The sequence below is a fragment of the Typopeltis vanoorti genome, chromosome 13 (assembly GCF_054136105.1).
Source record: "Typopeltis vanoorti isolate ZY-2024b chromosome 13, IOZ_Tvanoo_1.0, whole genome shotgun sequence".
Classification (NCBI taxonomy): Eukaryota; Metazoa; Arthropoda; class Arachnida; order Uropygi; family Thelyphonidae; genus Typopeltis; species Typopeltis vanoorti.
In genome coordinates this window covers 120874183-120898421 of record NC_143561.1, presented here as the reverse complement: position 1 = coordinate 120898421, position 24239 = coordinate 120874183, and the positions used below count along the sequence as shown (strand labels likewise).

The 24239-nt window shown below is 35.1% G+C and overlaps 1 protein-coding gene across 1 annotated transcript in view; it reads right to left on the bottom strand.

Annotated features, from left to right (window-relative positions):
• LOC150100505 (eukaryotic initiation factor 4A-I-like) overlaps positions 1-24239 on the bottom strand; it is a 177895-nt gene that overhangs the window by 73184 nt on the left and 80472 nt on the right. Inside the window, exon 5 of the mRNA XM_090403231.1 lies at positions 3367-3532. Within this exon, the coding sequence (XP_090259357.1) occupies positions 3367-3532 (166 nt within the window). The remainder of the gene's footprint in view (positions 1-3366; positions 3533-24239) is intronic.

Genomic DNA, 24239 nt, shown 5'->3' with positions numbered 1-24239 from the left:
TTGAGACAGAGAAAGACAAAGTATTGCTTGAGTTAATGTCCCATTGACACCATACAACTGTAGAGTTTTGAATAGCTTCTCTCTTGGCACCTTGTTATACGCCTTTTCCAGATCTACAAAACTTGAATACAGATATCTTTGTTATATTTCCATGAGTTCTCAACTATCTGTCGTAAAATCTGATCATGACAACCTTTATTTGGCCTGAATCCAGCTTGTTCTTCACCAAGTTCTTCCACAATCCTTCTCAACCGTTTCTCAAGTATACTTATATATATCTTACCAGGAACACTCAGTAGAAAAATGCCTCTGTAATTCTCACATTCAGTTTCATTTCCCTTTTTATATATATGGGTACTATGAGAGCTCTACTCCAATCATCTGGAATTCGTCCCTCTGTTCAGGCCTTCAGTCACTGTAAGACTTTTCTACCTCCATACTTGAGCATTTCTGGTCGAATATCATCTACTCCTGCTGCCATTCCACATTTCAGGCTTTCCTTTATCTTTTACCCAGCTCCAAATACATCAATTCAAAACTTATATAGCCCACACTGCATTTAGTTACTCGAATGCCTTGCAGTCTCTCTCTCTCTCTCTCTCTCTCTCTCTCTCTCTGTGTGTGTGTGTGTGTGTGTGTGTGTGTGTGTGTGTGTGTGTGTGTGTGTGTGTGTGTGTGTGTGTGTGTGTGTGTGTGTGTGTGTGTGTGTGTGTGTGTGTGTGTGTGTGTGTGTGTGAAGTGTGTGAAGTGTGAAGTGTGCAATATACACAGGTGCCACAGAAGAAAAGGTGCCTAAAAGTTGTCGAAAAATATGAGATAAGAATTTAAACAAACAATGAATGGTACATATAATTACGAATGTACGTCATCTTCCATTCGGGCCCCTTCAGATCTTCCCGGAAACAAACAAATAAATTCTGAAATTGTATCCTGGACCCGATTATATCACTGTAATTTTTGATTAAAATTTATGAAAATATACCTAAAATAGTTCTTTTTTGATGTATTATAAATCAACTTATGATTAATTGTTCAGTTCTGTGTTAAAAAAATTTGCATAAGCAGGACTAATCCGTAGGTAACATTATACTGTAAAGCGGTTTTCATTTGTTTTTCATTTCCTGTTCGTTTTATTCACACTTTATTCAAAAAAAACTTTTTTGAAAAGGTGCCGAACATTAATCACACACACAAGAAAAATACTAGGCGCTGGCACTGTGTGTGTGAATTGATATTAAAATAACTTCTCATCCTCTTCCTCATACCTTTGTTCTTTACAACACTCCACAAGCTATTTTTCTTTCTAGGTGAATACATAATCATCAGCCTTTGAAGAAGCTTTAATAGATTCCTGCTTTTGCTTTGACCCCCCCCCCTCCAACACACACACACAGCACTGTTGTGTTAAGTTTCGTGATCTCACACATTGGAAATGTCATAGAAATGTGATCCACAAATTGCGTATTGTCTATAACCCAAATTCAGGTATCCTACAAAATATTTATCTTAGTAAGATAGCAATCATTATTTCAACTTACTTAACACACTTCTGGTCATTAATTTTATGATCAATGCTCAATTACAATTTATTACTCTATTGTTCAACAAATAACATGTTATGTTGCATCTCATTATCCACTTACTATGATAGGTGTATCAGCCTGTTATAATTGGATGACTTGTCTCCATAATAATCTAATTAAAACTATGAAAGCATACTAATCCCATCTGTATCCTTTGCTGTCTGTCAATTGCTTCTATCTGCTGGTTTGTCTGTTTTGTGGAATAAGAAGCCCATATTATCAGAAGGAAAACCTTGTTATCTCCTTATAAGACTGACTCACTCACCTTTGGCTTTTCAAAAGGCCCATAAAAGGTTTTCTGCGTCTCAGGTGGGAATCAAAATTAGATCTTTTGAATCAAAGGGCATCATCATCATTACCATCTGAATGTTCCTATAACAGATTATATCTACACATAAAACACTGATGCTAGTTTCAGATTTACCTACTGAATGCAGGGTAGATAGAAGTACTAAATTTCTTCATGAACCACCTCAGAGCATTCCTGTTACATAAATCACGTAAGGAGACAAATGTAAACACACCGGACAAAAACTTATGGAGAGCAAGCTTTATTCCTTAACATGGAGTTATTTCAATCACATTCAGATCGGGTTTGCAGAGTATGAGAAAGACGTTCCACTGAGATGTGGAACGTCTTTCTCATACTCTGCAAACCAATCTAGCACAATTTTAGCTCGATGGACATGAGAGTTATCGACTTGAAGCTTGGGATCCACTATGTGTCCTTGTTCCAAAAACTGGACAAATAGTGGCAATACTTCGTTATTTAAAAAAAGTGTCAGATAATCCATGGATTTTATGTGATTGGACATCTCAACGAATGGGCTAACTCCACACTTGAAATACAACCCTTGTCTCCACTGATCAACAGTTCAGTGACTATGCTATTTTGCCCAAGCAAAGTGATTTTTCTTCTGGACAGTTCTTAACTTAGGATGTATCTGGGCAACACAACTAAAAATGCCTAACCCATGCAGTTCTCCCCACAGTGTTGGTTCTGAAACTGGTTTAATAAGTCCAAGCATTATACTGCTGAAGCAGTTCTTGACAAGTCTGGAAACGTTCAGCTGTTGCTAGTAGTCCCCCAACTCCTGCATTCCTGATTTGTCATCATCTATCATGTTGCCCCACCTACAATGATAGCTTTCATACTTCTTTCACTGTAAATGGGTCCAACTGACTGTCGATTCAGACACACTAACAAACTTCACTACCTCTTGGCCAAAAACAATGGCAGTCTTTTGCCACTCGGTAACTTCATCTTTACAACCCATGGTTATACCCATAAAAGAGAACACAGATTACAATGCATTAAACACACACCTCAGACATCTGCGATCATATTCCAGCAATTTTACTCTACCTATATGTACAACTCTTTACATTCATCAACTTTAAAATTACTTACTTGTTTCAATCAGCATTCCATAATTTTTTGTATGATGTCAAGTAAACACTAATATTGCTTATGCATTCCGAGATGGCACACTTAAAAATGATTTTAAAAAAAATGCCAAACATTTAACTACTGTATGCCAGAATTATTATTATACGGCACCTCCATGGAATCCAAGGACTCATCACAGTAAGTCGCTTTGCGCTACAGAACACTGCACCATCCATACCTACATAACCCAAGTCCTATTTCCAAAATGTTTATGTGTGAATACTTTAAAAATTCAAAACAGAATAACTTGGGAATACTTCCAATGCATAAATTATTTTTTTTATATCATCACTCCACCAAAAAAATAATAAATAATAATAATAAATAACTTACTGAGTGCATTCCTATTTATCATGTCAAATACTCGTCCAGGGGTCCCTACAACAACATGAACTCCTGTCTCTAGCTTTCTCATATCTTCTCTTACATTTGTGCCTCCTATACAGGCATGACATTGAGCACTCATGTAATCTCCTAAAGCTATTACAACTTTTTGAATCTGCAAGAGACAAAGAACATAAATGTTAACAAAATTCCACAATACAATTACTGGTGAATCAATAAGACAGAAAAAATAATTGTGCAAAAAAAATAATAAATTGGAAAGAGAACTGCAGAAAATGATTAAAAGAAACTTCTTGGCAAGATGGATAACAGCGGAATGCTCAAAACCTTCATTCATTTTAAAAATTTTATGGAATTTACAACCATATTAAAAAAACTTTTATTATCCCGACGTTTCGATCTTCACATCAAGATCATCATCTGGAGTATACATAAATATACAGGACAAGCTGAGTTACATCATTAACTGGAAGCTAGAGAAACAATCATTTGATCACGTTATTCTACTGGCATGACCTCTGGTGGGAGAACAAAAAATTACATCAAGCTAAATTCTATTTTACAATGACAGGAATAAACACTCTTTTGGATGGTTTTCTTTCAGAAACAATTGGTGTTCTATTTTTAGTATTACAATTCTTATTTTTGATTTACAATACTAGATTTTCTACAGTCCTGTTTATAGTTGTTCTTGGTGAGGAAGGTCAAATATATACCTTCCATATGTTTGGGATTTTTAGACCAGCATTATTGTTTAGATTGGGGTGGTCGATAATCTCACAGGCTTCCTTGAATTTCCATTCATACCATGTTCTAGTGTAATGTAGACAGCTGGTGGTTTTACAGTCAATTCTGTGTAAGGTATTCGGGGCATGATCAGAAAGGCCAGCTTCACCATAATTATTATATTTAATGTGTCATTTATGTTCTTTTTGTCTAATAGGAACGGTGCGTCCTGTTTCTCCTATATATGGTATGTTGCAAGTACAATAAAGCCGGTATACTCCAGGGTGAGCTAGTGGAGGGAGTGGGTCTTTGGATGAGTTGAGTAAGCTTTTTATTTTTGCAGGAGGTTTAAAGGTGGCTTTGAGGTTGTACTTTTGTAGTACTCTGTTTATTCTGTCTGATATTCCTTTAATGTAGGGAATGGTTATAATTTTACTGTAGTCTGGTTTGTCTTTGTTTTTTATTGTGATTTTGTAGAGAATTTTGTTAATAGTGTTTTGGCTGTATCCGTTTTTTTGTAAGTTATTATTGATAATTTTAAATTCGTCTTACAGTGCCTGTTCACTGGAACAGATCGTCTGAGCTCTGTTTTTCAGCATGGTGGTGACACCTAGGTTTTGTGTTGGGTGGTAGTAGGAGTTTATGTGTATATATTGTCCCATATTTGTCGGTTTTCGGTAAACAGTGAAGGAAAGATTACCCGAGGGAAGACGTGTGACAAGTGTATCAGAAACTGAAGTGTGTTGTGTTTTTCAATTTTGAACTGTATGCGTTTGTGTTGTTTGTTTAGGTGGCTAAAGAATGTGTCTAATGTCTGGTGGCCATGGGACCAGATTACAAAAACATCGTCAACGTATCTAAGCCAGACTTTAGGGTTTAGAGGAGAGGAATCTAGGGCAAGTTGCTCAAAATGTTCCATGTAAAAGTTAGCAATGGGAGGGATAATGGCAAGCCCATGGCTGTGCCTTCTTTTTGAGTAGAAGGTGTTTTGCCATACAAAATAACCCGACCGTAATACATGCGCAAAAAGCGGCGTGATATCTGGAGGGAATTTGTTCTGTAGGAGAAGGATTGTGTCATTGATTGGGAGATTCGTAAAGAGGGCAGTCCTTCTCCTACAGAACAAATTCCCTCCAGATATCATGGCGCTTTTTGCGCATGTATTACGATCAGGTTATTTTGTATGGCAAAACGCCTTCTACTTACAAAAAGAAGGCACAGCCATGGGCTCACCATTATCCCCCCCCCCCATTACTAACTTTTACATGGAGCATTTTGAGCAACTTGCCCTAGATTCCTCCCTTCTAAACCCTAAAGTCTGGCTTAGATACATTGCCAATGTTTTCGCGATCTGGTCCCATGGCTGCCGGACATTAGACACATTCCTTAGTCACCTAAACAAACAACACAAACAGTTCACAATTGAAATTGAAAAACACAACACACTTCTGTTTCTAGATACACTTGTCACACGTCTTCCCTCGGGTAATCTTTCCTTCACTGTTTTACCGAAAACCGACAAATATGAGACAATATATACACATAAACTCCTACTACCACCCAACACAAAAACTAGGTGTCACCAACATGCTGAAAAACAGAGCTCAGACAATCTGTTCCAGTGAACAGGCACTGTAAGATGAATTTAAAATTATCAGTAATAACTTACAAAAAAACGGATACAGCCAAAACACTATTAACAAAATTCTCTACAAAACCACAATAAAAAACAAAGACAAACCAGACTACAGTGAAATTATAACCATTCCCTACATTAAAGGAATATCAGACAAGATAAACAAAGTACTACAAAAGTACAACCTCAAAGCCACCTTTGAAATTATAACCATTCCCTACATTAAAGGAATATCAGACAAGATAAACAAAGTACTACAAAAGTACAACCTCAAAGCCACCTTTAAACCTCCTGCAAAATTAAAAAGCTTACTCAACTCATCCAAAGACCCACTCCCTCCACTAGCTCACCCTGGAGTATACCAGATTTATTGTACTTGCAACATACCATATATAGGAAAGCTGGCCTTTCTGATCATGCCCCGAATACCTTACACAGAATTAACTGGAAAACCACCAGCTGTCTACATTACACTAGAACATGGTATGAATGGAAATTCAAGGAAGGCTGCGAGATTATTATCAACCACCCCAATCTGAACAACGATGGTCTAAAAATCCCAAACATATGGAAGGTATATATTCGACCTTCCTCACCAAGAACAACTATAAACAGGACTGTAGAAAATCTAGTATTGTAAATCAAAAATAAGAATTGTAATACTAAAAATAGAACACCAATTGTTTCTGAAAGAAAACCATCCAAAATAATGTTTATTCCTGTCATTGTAAAATAGAATTTAGCTTGATGTAATTTTTTTTTTCCACCAGAGGTCATGCCAGTAGAATAACATGTGATCAAATCATTGTTTCTCTAGCTTACAGTTAATGATGTAACTCAGCTTGTCCTGTATATTATCTATGCTCCAGATGATGATCTTGATGTGAAGATCGAAACATTGAGATAATAAAAGTTTTTTTTAATACGGTTGTAAATTCCATAAAATTTTTGAAATGAATGCTGATCACCATGTAACCCTCAAAACCTTCATGTTTCGTAAAATAATGTCTGCACAGAAGAGCCTAGATGAGAGTGAGTAGATGAAGTAAAGAGGTGGTGTTGAGATGATCAGCATCATCTAATTCATGATATGTACCATCAAGGGGTGTACAGGATATGATAGTACTACATGAAGAATTTACATTATTACTAACTTCCTATGTATAATTTTCCTCCAAATCAGTCTGTTACCTGTCAAGATCCCCATCAGATCTTATATTTCTATCTTCTAAGGCATATTTTACCGTATCAATCTACCTATATCTTGATCTTCCTCTGGTTCCTGCCAACCAGGCAGAGAACACTTCTTTTGCTAATCTTTCCTCTCCCATTTTGTTTAAGTGACCAAACCACCTGATATTAGCTCTGCTAACACATTCCTTGATAACAATGTCAAATTCTTTTCTAATATCCTCATTTTTAATATGATATTGCCTTTGATGCTATATGTTCACATCCCTAATCTTTCTGAGCGCTCACATATCTGTAGTCTCCAGTCTTCGGTCAAGTGTTTTATTTATAACCTAGCTCTCATATCCTTAAGTTAAAATTGGTTTGAACACTGTCTTGTATACAGCTAAATTTAGTGTTTTATCTAATTTCTCTCTTATTCCATATAAATTTATTCAGTTGACTTCCTACCATACCAGCTTTGTTGATTCAGCTGTCTATTTCCATATTTAATTTACCATCTTTGGTAAAATTCGTGCCTAAGTAGCTGAAATGTTTTACTTGTTCTATAGGTTCTCCATTCACAATGCAGTTGATAGTTATAACGTTTCTGCCTATTTTCATTGTCTTTGTTTTGTTATTGCTGACCTTCATACCATATCTATTATAAAAATTATTCAATTTAGTCAGGGAATCTTGCGGACTTGCAGCAGATTTATTTAGAAGTATAACATCATCTGCATAAAGCAAGGAGCTGACATAAACATACCAATTTTGATATCAGGTTTAATACAACATTCCTTCATAATGTGATCCATATAGATAATGAATAACAGATGGGATAATGTACATCCTTGTCTCACACCAGATTTAATATTAAACTATCTTCCTGTACTTCCTTCAATTCTAACTGCTGACTTACAAATCAAGACTAAGCATTGCTTGATATAATGTCCCATTGACACCATATAAATGTAGCGTACTGAATATCTTCTCTCTTGGCACTTTGCCATATGCCTTTTCCAGATCGACAAAACTTAAATACAGATCTTTGTTATATTCCCCTGATTTCTCAACTATCTGTCGTAAAGTGAAAATCTGATTCTGACAGCCTCTAATTGGTCTGAATTCAGCTTGTTCTTCACCAAGCTTCTCTTCTCTTCCACAATCCTTTTCAACCATTTCTCCAGTATACTTAATAAATCTTACCAAGAACACTCAGTAGTGAAATATCTCTGTATAAACTGAATGTCAATAAAACTTGACATTCAGTTTTATTTCACTTTTTATATATATGTACCATGACAGCTCTACTAAAGTCATCTGGAATTCGTCACCGCCTTCTGAAGTACGCAGTCACTGTAAGACTTATACCTCCTTGAGTATTTCTGGTCAAATATCATCTAACCCTGCTGTATTTCCACATTTCAAGCTTTTTATGTCTTTTTCTAGTTCAAGTATGGATATGTATTACTGGCTGCATGCCTGTGGAGAGGTTTTTTTTTTTTTTTTTTTTTTTTAATTATTAACACTGCACGATTACTACTGCTTGATTCATTTAGCAATTTTTCTAAGCAATTACTCCATACATCAAGAATATCTTTTTCTCCAGTTGTCATATCACCGTTATCATCTCTAATTCTTTTTACAGCACTCTTTCCTCCATTTCTGAGCTTCTTCATCAACCTCCAGAATATCTTGCCACTTCTTGATATTTATTTTCTATGTTCTCACCAAAGTCTCCTGCTACTTTGTTGTCTCTGTATTCTCGAAGATCACAAGCTAATTTATTTGCCAGGAATATTTGATATGCTTTCTTCTTTTCCTTCACTGCCTTTTTAACTTCCTGTGTCCACATGGAGTTCTGATTTTTCTATCCTTGCAATCTCAAGGCACAAGCCTCTGACTGAATCAATCCGTGTTTTTTTTTCAGGACTTGCCAATGAAGCTCCAAGTTTTGGTTCCTGTCTCAAATGCATTAATTTTTCTTGAATAATGTTTGTGTATTTTAGTCTACAGTTCACATCTGAGAGTTGCGCTACTTTTATTCACTTTAAAACTTTCTTACATGTTCTTCTTTTCAAGATGAAATTCAATTTTATCCTGCTCAAGACTAAATGGCGATCACTTCCGATTTCAAATCCTCTGTACATTCTGGTGTCCTACACTAGAGAGAAAGCATCACTATCAACAATAACATAGTCAATGAGACTTTTCCTCATTCTTTGCTTCTTCTTCCATGTGAATTTGTGCACATATTTATGTTGGAACATTGTGTTAGTAATAACCAGTCCATGTCCTGAGCAGAAATTCAACAGTTATTTGCCAGTATTATTAGCATTGCCCTTTTTTTTTCCAAATTTTCCCGAAATATTTTTGGATGCCTGACAATCATTTCCTACTCTGCTATTTAGATCCCCAACAATGACCAACTTTTCCTTTTTCATTGTATTAGTTGCTTTTTCTAAAGCATCAAAATATTCCTCCACTTCTATCTTAGTTGAGCCTTTTGTGGGACCATAGGCACAAATAAGTCTCATTGTTCAGTTCCCTATTCTGATTTGCCCACATCACTCTACTTGAGACTGCCAACCATTCAAGAAGATTAACCTTGTATTTAGTGTTGAATACTATGGCTACTCCTTTTCCTTGATTGTCATTACCAGAATATAATATTTTGAATTTACTGCTCAAAAAGAGCTCACCAGTTTTTTGTCTTTTTTGTTTCAGTCATCTCTATTATGTCGATCTGGTACTTATCCAATACTTCAGTTAGCTCCATTTCTTTACCACTCAGGCTTCTCATGTTGACAGTACCGATCTTGCACTCTGGTGATGTTCAGTTGGAGCGTGTTTTAGGCATTGTTCCAGTAGCTAACTTTCTGCTGTTTGCTCTGGTTCCCTGGTGAAAACAACAGGGACCTTGTTTAACCAGGCGATGCCCCCAGCTGGCATAAAATATTCTAATAAAAATAAGTAAAAGGAAACTTCCTGGACTTATCTGCAAGATGGATAACAGCAGAAAGATCAAAACCTTCATGTTTCATAAAATAAATGTCTGCACAGAAGAGCTAAGATGAGAGTGGGTAGATAATGTAAAGTGGTGTTGAGAGAGTTTGCAAAAGTTGAGTAACCTGACAATGTACAGAAAGGAATGACAGAAAGCACTTAAATTTGCATTAAACACCAATGGACAATGAACCCATAGGCACTGATAAGGCACAAGTTTCACTGTGGTTGTACTGCGTAATTCAGAAAATATAATTAGAAGGCTGAATACTAGATAATTGGAGTAGAGCTCTCATAATATCCATCAAGAGAAACAAAGTAATTTGTATGAAAGAATTTTCCTAGTGAGTATTCTGGGGAATATTTATGCAAACGTACTCGCTAAGCAATATCGTCCAAGACAAAGAATGGAGAACAAACTGGGTTTAAACCAAACAGGAGTTGTCAGAATCATGGTGTAAAATGGATGTTATACTTCATGATACACAGAGTACATTTAAGTTGTAAATCAGCAGATAAGGAGGTAAGTACAAGATGGTTTGATATAAAATCAGATGTAAGACAGGAGAACATCTTTATCTTCACTGTTATTCATCACTTATACGGATCATATTATAAAGTAGCATTAAGCTTGATATCAAAACTGGAGATATTCTGTAAAAATGCTGAAATTTTTTTATATAAATACCACTTACAGAAAGAATATAAATCTGTAGTACATTTAATATTATGGGTGGACTAAGGATTTTTCTTTTCTAATTTTATTAATTAATTTACTGCAAGTTGCCACCAGCATTCCACCCCTTGTAGATAATGAGTAAGCTACAAAAATGTAAATAATACACCTAATTTTTTAATAATCCTAATTTATTTTGTTTTAATAGAATAAATGCACATTATTATTGTTTAAAACTCGAAGTTGTATGCAATGCCTCTAAGGTAATCAATTACGTTACGATTTTGAAAATCTTGGACTATTGTTTTGATTCTAGCAGAAATTGCAGCATACTGCTTGTTTCTTTGGTTGCCTGAATTACTGGCAATTAGTTGTGTAATTTCGAAATTGTGCAGCCCTTGTTGTTCTTTAAAGAATCAATGAATCGGTAAATATTTGGGAATAAAGTAGCATAAGTTTCCTGAAATCCCCTGTGCCACCCCTCCACGGCGTTGTTGGTACGTTACTGATCATTCAATGTTCGTGTGTAAACATTCCACAAATTCGATGGTAAAAATGTGTAATTGTTGGCCTCTCTGTTGTCTTCTTCCAATATATGTATCTTCAAAGTAGTTTGCAATCACCATAGCTTCAATGGGGAAGTCATCAGCTTCAACTAAATCTTCAAATACTTGAATAACGTTAGCAGGAGGAATAAATGCCAATGCCAGAATCATTCGAATCCAACGAGCAAATTCTTGGTCTTGTTCGTATCAGGCTTTTAAACCTTCATTCTGCACCTTTCGCCAAACGCTTTGGGAAAGATGAAAAAAACAACCAGTATTTTACAATACTAGGAAATTCTTGTTGGAAGGCTTGCATGGCACACTTTTCGAAATCTGTCAAGTCGCTGGGGTTGGAGACCCGATTGTAGATTTTTGACTTCTTGAAGCAACTTATTTTGTAACCCACTCATTATCTACAAGGGAGCAAAATGCTGGAGACGACTTTTCCGTAAACGTATATATTTAAGTTGTAAATCAGCAGATAAGGAGGTAAGTACAAGATGGTTTGATATAAAATCAGATGTAAGACAGGAGAACAGCATTAAGCTTGATATCAAAACTGGAGATATGCTGCAAAATGCTGAAATTTTTTTATATAAATACCACTTAAAGAAAGAGTGTAAATGGGTGGACTAAGGATTATTCTTTTCTATTTTATTAATTACTTTACTGCATACATTGTAAATTATTCAAATTTACTATGGATTCAGGTTACTTTACTTGGCAAGGAAATATTCTGGAGGAGTTAGTATCATCCTCAGAATACCAGTTTAATGTCTTGCAATATAACAAGTCCCAAAGGAACGAAGAGATGGAAAAAAAGTACCTCTTCACAAAAGGCATGATAAAGACTAATACTCTAAATTTAAGTCAATATGTGTGTCTGAGTTGTGGTTTGAATGCTAGAGAGATTGGCAAGACATAGAATCCAAAAATGGGCTGATAACACATTACAAGTACAAAAGACAGATAAGAGAAATGCATATAAAGTGGTACACGATTTTGAGCAACTGATAACTGAACTAGAATGAGAATGATTAGATAATATATTACAGAACTGGATAGGCAAAGGTAGTCTAATAGCTATCACCAAAAACTGTGTGTGAGGAACATTATTCTGAAAGAGGAATATTACTAGCGTGTCGCAGTCTGTTTCAGGATCATTATTAACTTGTGTGTTAATGGTAGCAGGAAAGTTTTAGTGATGATATGTAGCTGTTTACAGATGATGTGTCACAATGCTTTATAGCAATAATAAGAAAGATCTTGACATGAAGAAGCAAACAGGTTATGATTCTGCTGTATAAGGTCTTGATCAGGATAAAGATATGTGGGTCTGTACCATTAAAGTCAAAATAACCTCCAGCCAGTCATCTTCATAACTGGCCCACCACCACCAATTACAAGAGGAAGCATGCATGCACATACACACATAGAGAGAGAGAGAGATGTCCAATCTCTCTGACATTTAGTTTCTTCCTCCTTTATTCTCTTCAAGAGATATATTTCACAGACAATATTCTGCTGAACTAGCTACCGCCATTCCTCCTCCTTGACCAAGAGCTGCTTGTGTTCTTACAGAACACAAGCAGCTGCTGGTCAACATCCATTCATCGTCAGGCGTGAAACATATGAAATCAACTTCTACTCTGTTACATCTATTTGTTTTTTGGAACAGCCTCTCTCATTCTGTCTTTTTCAAAAACTAATTCTTTCAACCTTTCAAGAAGCATGTCAACAGATTTCTTCTCTCTTAACCCTTAACCACAAGTGGCACTGAGTCTGCGGCCTTCCATAATGCAGGTGTGATATTAAAAAAAAGTCTGGTTAATTTCTGAGTTTGTGCTAAAAAAAAATCATGGCTGTTATTATCATCAAGCAGAAAATGCCAATAAACAAGGTCATAAAAATTGAAAAAAAATTTTTTCTTTAGTTTCGAATATCACACAAAGCATAAAATTCAACAATAACACATGCCATAATTTCTAGAGAATACTATGGAAAATAATTAAATTAACCAAAAATTTTAAGACTTGGAATTAAACGTATATCACAGTATCACATCCTCGACATTCAAGCAATTAGGTTTGCTTGTTCCGAGGTAAAATGAAATCTTTAGCATTTTGCTCAAGACATCACTTTACTTCCAAACTATTAACCTCTTAACATACAAAGACGTCTGTGACACGTCTTTTATTTATTGCACCAAAATTGATTTAATTTTGGTTTCACATATAAATACAACCGAATATAGATGCTAGACAATCTTGTGCCTATTTCCTTTCAGTCGAGAAAAGTTGCCAACGGCGTGTATCAGCTATTTCGTTTCCAGCAAATCACCCTCGCCCAAAAAATTGGCAGAAAAATGACCACTTTCTGATTTTTAATTGGTAGTTAAGGGATTAACACTAGGAATCAGAGATTTGTCCAATCATGAAAAACTAGTCTCCATGTAAGTGGAGAGTCAAGAATATATCTCATAAATTTATGTTTATAACTTAGCACAGAAAACAGCAATCATGTTGATTTCATGCATGAGAGACCTCAAGACCTATAATATGATAGTAGTATGTAGGACAAAGTGGGGATTGCATTCAACTGACAAAATGATATGAGAAGACTACTCTAAAGAAGAGGAAAACAAAATGAAGGAAGAGAATGGGCAGTTGGTTCTATGAGTTTGAAGATGAACTACAGGTGGATGCTGATAAGCAGCTGTCTTGTATATATTAGATGAAAATATAGGAACGGCAGTTACCAGTTCAGTGGGGCAATGAAATAGAACATTTGAGGGATCTGAAGTATAGGAAGAAGCATGTAGGCAAAAGCAGACTTCTGTGATGATGAAAAAAATATGAGGAAAGCAAACCATCCATCATGATATACAGTAATTACCAAAGAGAAAGCTGGAATGCGTAGGAATGAGAACCATAAGATTGCAGCTTAGTCAGAAGACCATAATGCCATATTTGTAAAAATGACTTGGGAATACTGAGAGCAACCATACAAATTTCTCCAAACTTGCCCATGGCCTGTGTTCAAAGCTGGACAAGGTTAGTAAGGAATCTACTTTGGGCAAGAGAGGCAGAGTTCACACTGGTCATGACTAATTGCTGAATCTTCACATAGTGCAGGAGTTGATCATTAATGATATTTTCCATTAATTTTGCGAGCAGTAGTGAAGTGAGAACAATAGGGCAATGGTTTGGTAGCAGAGTATCTCTTTCAAGAACAGACTGGAGAAGTTTGTGTGTGTGTTTTGTTGTTTTTTTTTTCTTCTTTCCAGCATATAATTTGATTTACTTTAAAACAATATCTGAATTGGTGATCCCAAAACTTAAGAGATCTCACATTTATATAATGTGAAAGCTGATGTTCCTCATATTAAAAACAGCTGTGCCTTTTGAATGGATTATTTTAATAAAATATTTCCCATCCTCTTGAGGTGAAACTAACTATATTATGTAACATACATCACCCCCCCCCCACCACCACCACCTACATATTATTTTGTTAGTAAGTAGTGTTTTTACTCACAATGGCATTTCTATGTTCATTCTATGGTCTTTTTCTAGCTTTATATTAATCTAGGTTACCCAACTTCTGCAGTATCGTAACAAAAAAGATATTTTCATTCAGAATGATCTTCAGTGAAGAAACTATGCTTATTCACTCTCCTAGTCAGGTTCAAGAGAGATTGTTTCTGCTTATATATATATATATATATATATATATATATATATATATATATGTATACATATACACACACACACACACACACACACACACACACACACAACTCACAAGGATTAGAAAAATCGAATGTATCTCTATACAGTTATTTTGATTTAACATAATTCAATGTAAACTTTCCTTCCTCATCCTGCTTATTCATACATGTAGGAGTTCTTGAGAGGTTGGATAAAGAATCTAGAGCAAATTTTAGGCTCAATTATCATTCTAATACCATGACTTGTGATGTCACGTACAAAGTTAAATGTATGACAAAGTACAGAGATCCTGCTTTTATCATTAACACAAAATGTGCAATTTTTTTTTTCTTTTTCAATAAACACAAACTTGTTTCTTGACAGATTATTCAAAATTCAAAGAGGAGAGGGGGTCCCCACACAACTAAATGGCTTTCAACTAGTGTCAGTAGTAGTAATAGCTCAGATGCTGCAAGTTGCACTCTCCTAAGTAATTTTTGTGGTAACTAAAAATGTGAGGATTTTCGCAAAGTAAAATAGATAAATAAGAATGAATCATAAATTAAAGATACTAAGAAATTATACACTTGGTTTAATCCATTATCCAAGTGTAAGCAAACAAAGTTTGCACCTGAAGTATCTTAAGGACTGGTGCAACTTGTGGCAAAGGTAATGACTTCACATCATTTGCCTTAGTATCTCATAATACAAAGCACATCTCCTTGTGGACATGTATAATGCTATGCATTATGGGAAGGGTCACTACCCAGACTGGTTTCAACCTTTATTGAGATCTCATCAGTGGGAACAAGACCCGGAGACAAGATATGCGATATATATGGGATACTAAGGCAAGTGATGTGAAGTCATATCACCTTTGCCACGAGTTGCCCCAGTCCTGAAGATACTTCAGGTGCAAACTTTGTTTGCTTACATTTGAATAATGGATTAAACCACGTATATAATTTCTTGGTATATCTTTAATTTATAGTATAACCAAGCGAAAAACGTTCGACACGAATGAATCATGTTAAAAATTAAATATATTTGAGTACTACTTTTTTCTTTTTAAACAGCCAAAAACTAAACACAAGCAATGATTGTAACTGCTACATCAACCTCCCTACAGGCAATGACATGTTTTTCTTGTCCATCAAAATGTGGACAGGAAAATAAGGGATATGATTATTCTTCGTGTTCAGAAGGCTCAACAAGATTAACTCATGTTCATAGCTGTGTCTCAAAGCCAGCACTACTAAGCAGCATGTAATTTATTTTATTTATTTTTTACAGTATATGCAATGTAGCTGCATTTTTAAATAGGGATATAGACTAAATATACATTTATATTTCTTGTCCTTTTATCTTATAATTATAGGTTGTTGTAAATGGCAGAACAGGGAAAAGGTATAATAGAAAATGGTTACAGTTAATTATTGCACATAAATCTTGTACCAGCCTAGAAAAACAAAAGGCAAATTAAATCTTTTTTTATTTCATCTAATTATGCTTAGATGACATTTTTTTATTTTCTAAGAACTTTAGTAAAGAAAAATTTTACTTTCATGGAATAATTTTATAAAAAATCGAGAAGGTACTTATTAGAGTTCGGTGTTTCCTCTATATTGTCTTGTTTATTTATAATTCTAGTCACTTCAGTGACTATAGTTTGCATTCTCGCATAGTTCTGATTTACAAAACAAACCATAACATATTTTAATGGTGTATAATGTTATCTGCAATAATCTCAGCTACTGTTCATCTTTCCCATTTCCAAGAATCACATGTTACAAATTGAAACATTCAGTTATGAAACAAATTATATATTAGCTAAGCTTTCTGTGTAGCACCTAAAACAATATCAATTGCTAATGCAATTCTTAAAATTATTTTCGATGTTCAGTTGACAAATATAGCAAGAAAAATAACGTTGTGTATGTTGATTTGGTTTGAAGAACAAAAGAAAGAACCTAGTAAATAGAATTTGGGTGTCAAATGATCATGCCTAATGAAGAAAATACCACACATTATTCCTTATTTGTATTTTCTTGCAGTACAAAGAAAAATTAGCACCTGAAAAGAAATAATTTACTGCTAGTGTGCAATGTGGTATTTTTGAAGTACCTATACTTTAAAAAAAAAAAAAAAAAGAAAAAGAAAGAAAATGTTTAAGTACATTCTCCCCGAAAGATCCGTAGCTCAATCAGTATAGTTGAACCCAGGTCTTTCTGACCAAAGGGCTTCATCACTACCTACTGACTACAGAGGCTTTGTAAGTGTTCAATTTATTTATTTTCGTTCCTTCAAAACTGCTTAGAAGAGAATTGAAAAAGTAAGTCACTTGGGGGAGAATGTTCTTTCTTTCTTAATCCACCTCTTCATCAATAAAAAACCTTCTACCGTTTACGGCATCAAGGTTTTTTTATTCTTACAACTGCATCCACCTCGAGGACAAAGTGGTTGACCCTATGGCTCCAAATGTGTCCTATGTCAGTGACGTGAAGAACCTTTAACTGGTCTCTTTCAACAAAAGGTGAGTTAGCTGGTCTTATAGGGAGGTAGGGGTTTTTTTCACCCGGAAACTTGAGTTTTTCGTCCCTAGAACAGGCAAAATGGCCTTGTGAACACGCACATCTACATAGGATACATCTGTAGCCATAGGGTCAACCACACTTATCCTCGAGATGGATGCGGTTGTAAGAATAAAAAACCTTGACACTGTAAAAGGTAGAAAAATTAAGAAAGAAAGAAAGAATATTCTCCCCCCCCCCCCCCAAGTGACTTACTTTTTCAATTCTCTTCTAAGCAGTTTTGAAGGAACAAAAATAAATAAATTGAACACCTACATGACACAGTTGCACTTTTCTTTCATATCATTGTTTTTTCCAAGGTAATTATTAGATAATTTATATTTTTGATAACACTAAAAGTTGTGATTATTATAAATTAAGAAATGATGTAATTGCAAAGGTAAATACTGTATCTGCCTGCAAAATACGTATTTCTGATTATAATGTCTATTAATCAATTATAATGTATTTTATGAAACAAGAAACTGCTCATATACACTGCACTATTGCTTGAGGGTCTAGTGTGATTTCTGCAGCTATGTTTTCTTATCTCTAGTTTTTCACAGCCTGTTACTGGGCAGAGGGGATTATTATCTAGTATTTTTCAGGAATGACAACCAGCAGCAGTAGAGACTAACATTTAGTACTTTTTTTAAGAAAAAAAAAAAAAACTCACAACTACTTTTCCTATATAGCATAAATATAAATTATTTATATATAGTTAAATATAACACAAAATATATCTGTAGGTACTTCAAAAATACCACATTGCACACTAGCAGTAAATTATTTCTTTTCAGGTGCTAATTTTTCTTTGTACTGCAAGAAAATACAATTATCATTCATCATCAATCAACCATCAATTATTCTTCAGCAAAGCTGAAAAATAATTGATGCGAAAGGAGGCAGCGGCTGAAATAGATGGCAAAGAAATAGTCAGTTTTAGAAGAACTTGCTTCAACAGAGACATGTTATTTATTTCTATTCTCAAAACAGTAAAATAAAATAATAGATTTTGAAAACTTTGTGAAAACTTTCAAACCAGCAGAAAATCAGACAAAGTGGTTATTTATAATTCAGTTCCTAGAATGTGTGGGGAAGGTGGAGAATACATCTGGATTGCTGTTCATCAAAACAAGATAAAATTGAAGCACGATGATCCATATAATTGTCGATCTGGTTGGCCAAGTGTCTAGCATATCCATTCTCCAGCCTGAAGGCTACAGGTTTGACTCCGTGGGCATGGATGTTTATGACTGTCTGTGAAAATACTAGTGGTAGTGGGCAGCAGATTGCATTGATGTAGATAATGCAGTTCGCTGTAGCTGGTGGATTGAGTGGAGAGAGTTGTAGAGTAAATGCTCTCCCTTGATGAGTCTTTGGACTCCCTGGAGATGTCACGTAGTAGTAATAATAGTAATAATAATAATAATGGCAGTTTGCAAGAAAAGAAACTAAAAATTCAAATATTTATTTCAATAAATGTTATTTCAAAACTGTTACTTATATTTCAATGAAAGCAGATGAAAACAGCATGAAATTCATTTCTGCTATATTTTATTATAATTCATAAATTATCCATTAATGGCACTGATTTGAAAAATAAAAAGCAGCAAATTTAGATTAGTAAATAAATTTACTGTTAAAGCTCATCTCTTCTCACATTTCAGAATAATTATTTTCACACATACAGAATTTGTTTTTATCCTTGCACACAAACTAAATAAATTGTAAAGAATTTAAAATACTGAAAGACAATTTCTAATAAAGAAAATTCCAAACAGTATATTGTTTTACTTGAAATTTTCTTTATAAACAGTATACTTTAACTAAGTGGATAATACAAAGGTGATTACAGTTGATCCATTAATGGCTTTACAACTGCCAATATTTAAAGATTGACAGCAGAGTAGGGTAACTGCAGGATAAAAGGGAGGAATCCACTCATGTTTAAATTCTTGAAACATTTTAAGCTGGTGTGCATATTTCATCCATTTTGGCTGCCTGGGAGATTAATCCAACATAAAGTAGAAAGTAATGGCCAGAGATAAAGCTGGAACTCAACACTACAAAAAAAAAAAAAAAAAAAAGTTTAGAAGACTGCTTTATAGTATGTATGACTGATGACGTGAAACTCTGTATTTCATTTTATCTAATTTGCATTCTTCTCTCCTTTCCAATGACGTTCTTTATCGATTATCAACTCCCACTTTCTTTATCAATCTTTCTCTTTTCCATATCAGGGATTGAATATAATAAATCCTTATAAGTATCTAAATTAAAGCAAAATGAAGGAAATGTGATTGAGCAAGAGTTTACATGTGTGCTTGCGATGATAGCTTTGAGTCAGCTGCCTGGTGTCACCGGCCACTACATTGAAAAGTGCCACCGCTCACTGCAGATTGGGGACAAAAAAATTGGCGTAATGTAAACTTTTGCATAATATAAAATAATCATGTTAACTGATTGATCGCTCGTTCAAAGCGGGAAATCATTTCACTCAATCATGCTAACTGATAATTGTGCATATCGAATTTGTGTTAAGCGAGGTTTCTTTCCTGTATTTACTACATGGCCCCTGAACTTCAACTTCCTATCTATTAACACTCCATGATCCCTAGCCTCATCAGTTTCTTCTAGCATAATTCCACAATATAATACAACACTGGATGTCTAATCCTGCCAAAGTGCATGATTTTACGCTTACTGACATCCATTTTCCCATGCCACAATTGCAGATCATTCAAAATCATTCTGCAAATACTGCATATCAGCAGCATTCCTGACTACCCTACCTGTCTTTGCAACATCACCAAACAGCTGTATGTTACATGTCAAATCCTTCCCAATGTCATTAATGTACAAACTGAATAACAGTGGACCAAACACTGATCCTTGTAGTACACCACTGGTTACCTTAAATCATGCAGACTCACATCCCCCATATACAACTTTTTGATATCTGTCAGTCAGTCATCCTCTCACCCATGCTAATATTTTATAATCCAAACCCATATTCTCCAATTTATGCAACAGTCTACAATGCTGTATTCTGTCAAAAGCTTTAGCAAAATCCAACACTATCCATTCCCCTTGTCTAGTTCAATGGTAACATTATTATAGAATGTGAGCAAGTTGCTAAAACAATGCTGTTTTAGCTGTTGCTGTTCGTTGCAAAGTAGAGATTCTCTGTCAACCCATTTCTGAATGCAAGCTATAACCAATTTTTTCAAAATCTTCACCACCGTTCCTGAGATGCTGATTGGTCAATAGTTGGATACATCAGTCTTTGTACCACCCTTGTGTAATGGGATTATCATACATTCTTTCCATTCCTGTGGAATCTTCCTTGTTCTGAGATTCAAGTTATACAGTCTTGTCAATGTTGGTTGGAATAACCAGTCAAGCTGAACACTTTTAGCACCTGCGCTGATATCCCATCAGCCCCTATTGTTGAATTCTTATCCAGTTTGTGCAACAGCTCTGATACCTCCTCTTAATACACTTGAGTTTTTCATCCATTGAAAAGGTAGCAGTGAACTCAATGTTGCATACACCAGGTTGATAGCTTTTAGTAAAATGGGAACTCAGTTGAACAAGCCCTATTGCAACCATCACACCATCTGCATTCAGCAGTTATTCTTTCATATTCATTCTTTCTCTTAATTGCAGCATAATGATAAATTCTTTTGCATTGTTCCTAGCTTGCAATCAGTTAGCTTTCCTGTTATTAATACTACAATCATTGGTCTCAACTCTAACTGGATTCAAGTCATCTGAAATCATGAGCAGCACATCCCTTCCTTTCCTATCCTTCCTAAAAATACTGTACTATTTACAATTGATACCAGTTAGTATGTCTGATTCTGATAACCAGGTGAGACCTGGTTATCAGAATCTGTGGTCCCAACATATTGACCAGAGCAACCAACTCTACCCTTTTGTTTCTGATACTCCTATTATGTACAGACATAATAACCTACCTGCATGTTCTTTTCTATACTCTTGTCTGCAGTCTGAGTAACACAGTTGGACAACTTGCAGATCTCTATTCTTCTCTAGTGACTTATAAATATAGTCTTCTTTGAACATGTTTGATGGGGGTTAGAACCAGACAAACACAAAATCATTCTCTTCTTGTAATCATTTCCATGATAATGCCCATTCCCATCATGAACACAGGTATAACATTGTCACTCTTACACTCATATTCTCACCATGCCTCCCTTTTTTTTTTAGTTTCCCTGACTCTCTGTGTTTGGCCTCATACCAGTCGTTAGTTTGTCAAGACTCCTGATACAAATCACATAAGTGTAGGCCATTCCCTCTTATGCAAATCCAACCTTCCCTGAAACTCCACATATTCAAACACTTGCATCCATTCCTTCTACTCATCCTATGCATCGAATCATTTACCATCACAGCCCTTGTATATAATTCATTCATTTTTATCATATCGAGGTAATATACCAACTATTTTAACTTTCTCACTTTTCACTCTCGCCTCTTCCAATAACTCTTTCATGTCCTCTCTCATACTGAACTTATCATGCTAGTTAAGACGTTAGTGCCTACTACAATTACGATCCTGTTTACTTTCTGTTTTTGAACTGCATGAGCTATGTTTTTAGTTTTTGCTCTGGGAAAGTTATAACCCACTCATCAACAGCATGTTTTATGATAGTCACCATACCAAATATCCTTCTTATTACACTCGGCATTACTTGATTTCTGTTACTTACTAACTTACCCGATCCTTGTCTGAAATTTTGCTTTAATTTCACAATTTTGGATGTTGATTCATTTTCAGCATCCTCTTCAATATCTTCAATAATCTCCTTAGCATGGCAAGCTTTCTTGTTCTCGACTTTCCTGCTCTTCTTAGCATTACATTTCTTGTGCGTTTTTGGCACCATTTTAAACTATATTTATTATTGAACTATATCTTAACAAAATAACTATATAAGATATTTAAGCTATATCTTAACAAAAATGTTATAAAACACTAAATACACGAAAATCTACACTAATACACTATAAAACAACTCATTTCTAAGGGAAAAACAATAAAACAGATAAAAATCACCAAATTGTGTTAAAATTACTGACTAATCACACTGTAGCCTCAAAACCCCCATAAATCAATAAAAAATTCATAGTTACTATACAATGTCCACTTCATTCCTAGCAGTTGTGGTACATATAGTTTAACCTACATGTGTTGATGATATGCCCTTTGCAAGGGTATATCTCCTATTGAGGTTACTGCTTTAACCTATGTAACAGACACTAATATGGGAACGGAGGTGGAGGTTCTTAGGATATTGCAGAATCTCAATGTTAACACAGCTGTGGGATTAGATGAGATATCAGCTAGGATTTTGCGAGAATGTGCAAGGGAACTAACAATGACTTTGACTAGGCTGTTTAAGTCTCAGCTCTGGTAAAGTTCCAAGGGAGTGAAAAGATGGTAAAATAATTCCTTTACATGGGGGGGGGGGGGGTTATAAGACTACAGTAGCAAATTATAAACCAAATCAGTATCTCAGGTGTGGTGGTGAAAGTACTAGAAAAATTGGTAAAAAAGAGAATTCAAGAATGGGTAAATAAAAATATGATACTGTTATGAGGGTCAACATGGCTTTGTGAAGGGTCGGTCCATGCCTTAGTAATTTGCTAACTTTTTATAACAGAGTAACAGCTGAGTTGGATAATGAAAATGGCTACACAATGATTTTGCACAGGCATTTTACAGAATACCATATGGAACTCTGTTATGCAAATCAGAACAAATGGGGATGAATACGACACTAGTTAAGTGGATAGAAGGACAGCTGCTGGACAGATATCAAAAAGTGGTTATGGAGAGCAGAATCAAGGCAAAAACAGGTGACTAGAAGTGTGCTGCAAAGTTCAGTGCTGGGATCATTGATGTTTAATTTGTACATAAATAATACTGTATTTACTCGAATATAACTCTCACTTTTTTCCCCAAAATTAAACCTAAAAAATTGTGGTGCAAGATGTATGCAGAGATTTTTGGAAACTAAAATTTTCAGGAAAAAACTGAAAATAGATGTGACTGACCAAGAAGCTGCTCCTATTCACCATCACTACTTCTGGCCTTGAGAGCAGTTACCCTGTGTGCGTCATGAAAGTCATATAACCAAATCGCACCATCTTCTTTCCCATTATTTCAAACAAAAATTACCAGTAATTTACAAGACTTGATACACATAATGAACAATCCTTCACAAATGACGAATGAGAAGTTAAAGCAGAGCACGAAACAGACAGCAATGGTAGGCCAGTAGAGAGTGAGCAGCTATGAAGACGTGCATAAGACTGGTACAGTATTAACAAAAGATCGTGCAATCCAAAGACAAAGGAAAGCCGACAGTTGAGTTGAAATGCTAATTCTCTTCAATCGAATTCCATAACATCTGAAACACATTCACTATTTATTTCTTAGTTTTAACAAGTTCACAGAGGTGGTGTCAAGCAAAACCAGCATGGTTAATGTGGAATGGGACATGCGATTCATTAGTTAGTGCCATTTTTAATCACAGTTGTCTCTAATTGCACTATTTGTTGAAAAATATATTACAATGCCTGCAAATGTTTTTTCATTTGTGTTTAAACTTATTTTTGTGTGTGTGAGGTATATGCGAAATTTTAATTTCTTTTTCCATAAAGTAAAATCAGGGGTGCAAGTTATACGCGAAGAAGATTTATATTCGAGTAAATATGGTATATTGATGATGTGAGATTAGGTAGAGTAATAGATAATCAAGGTGATGTGGAGAGCTTGCAGGATGA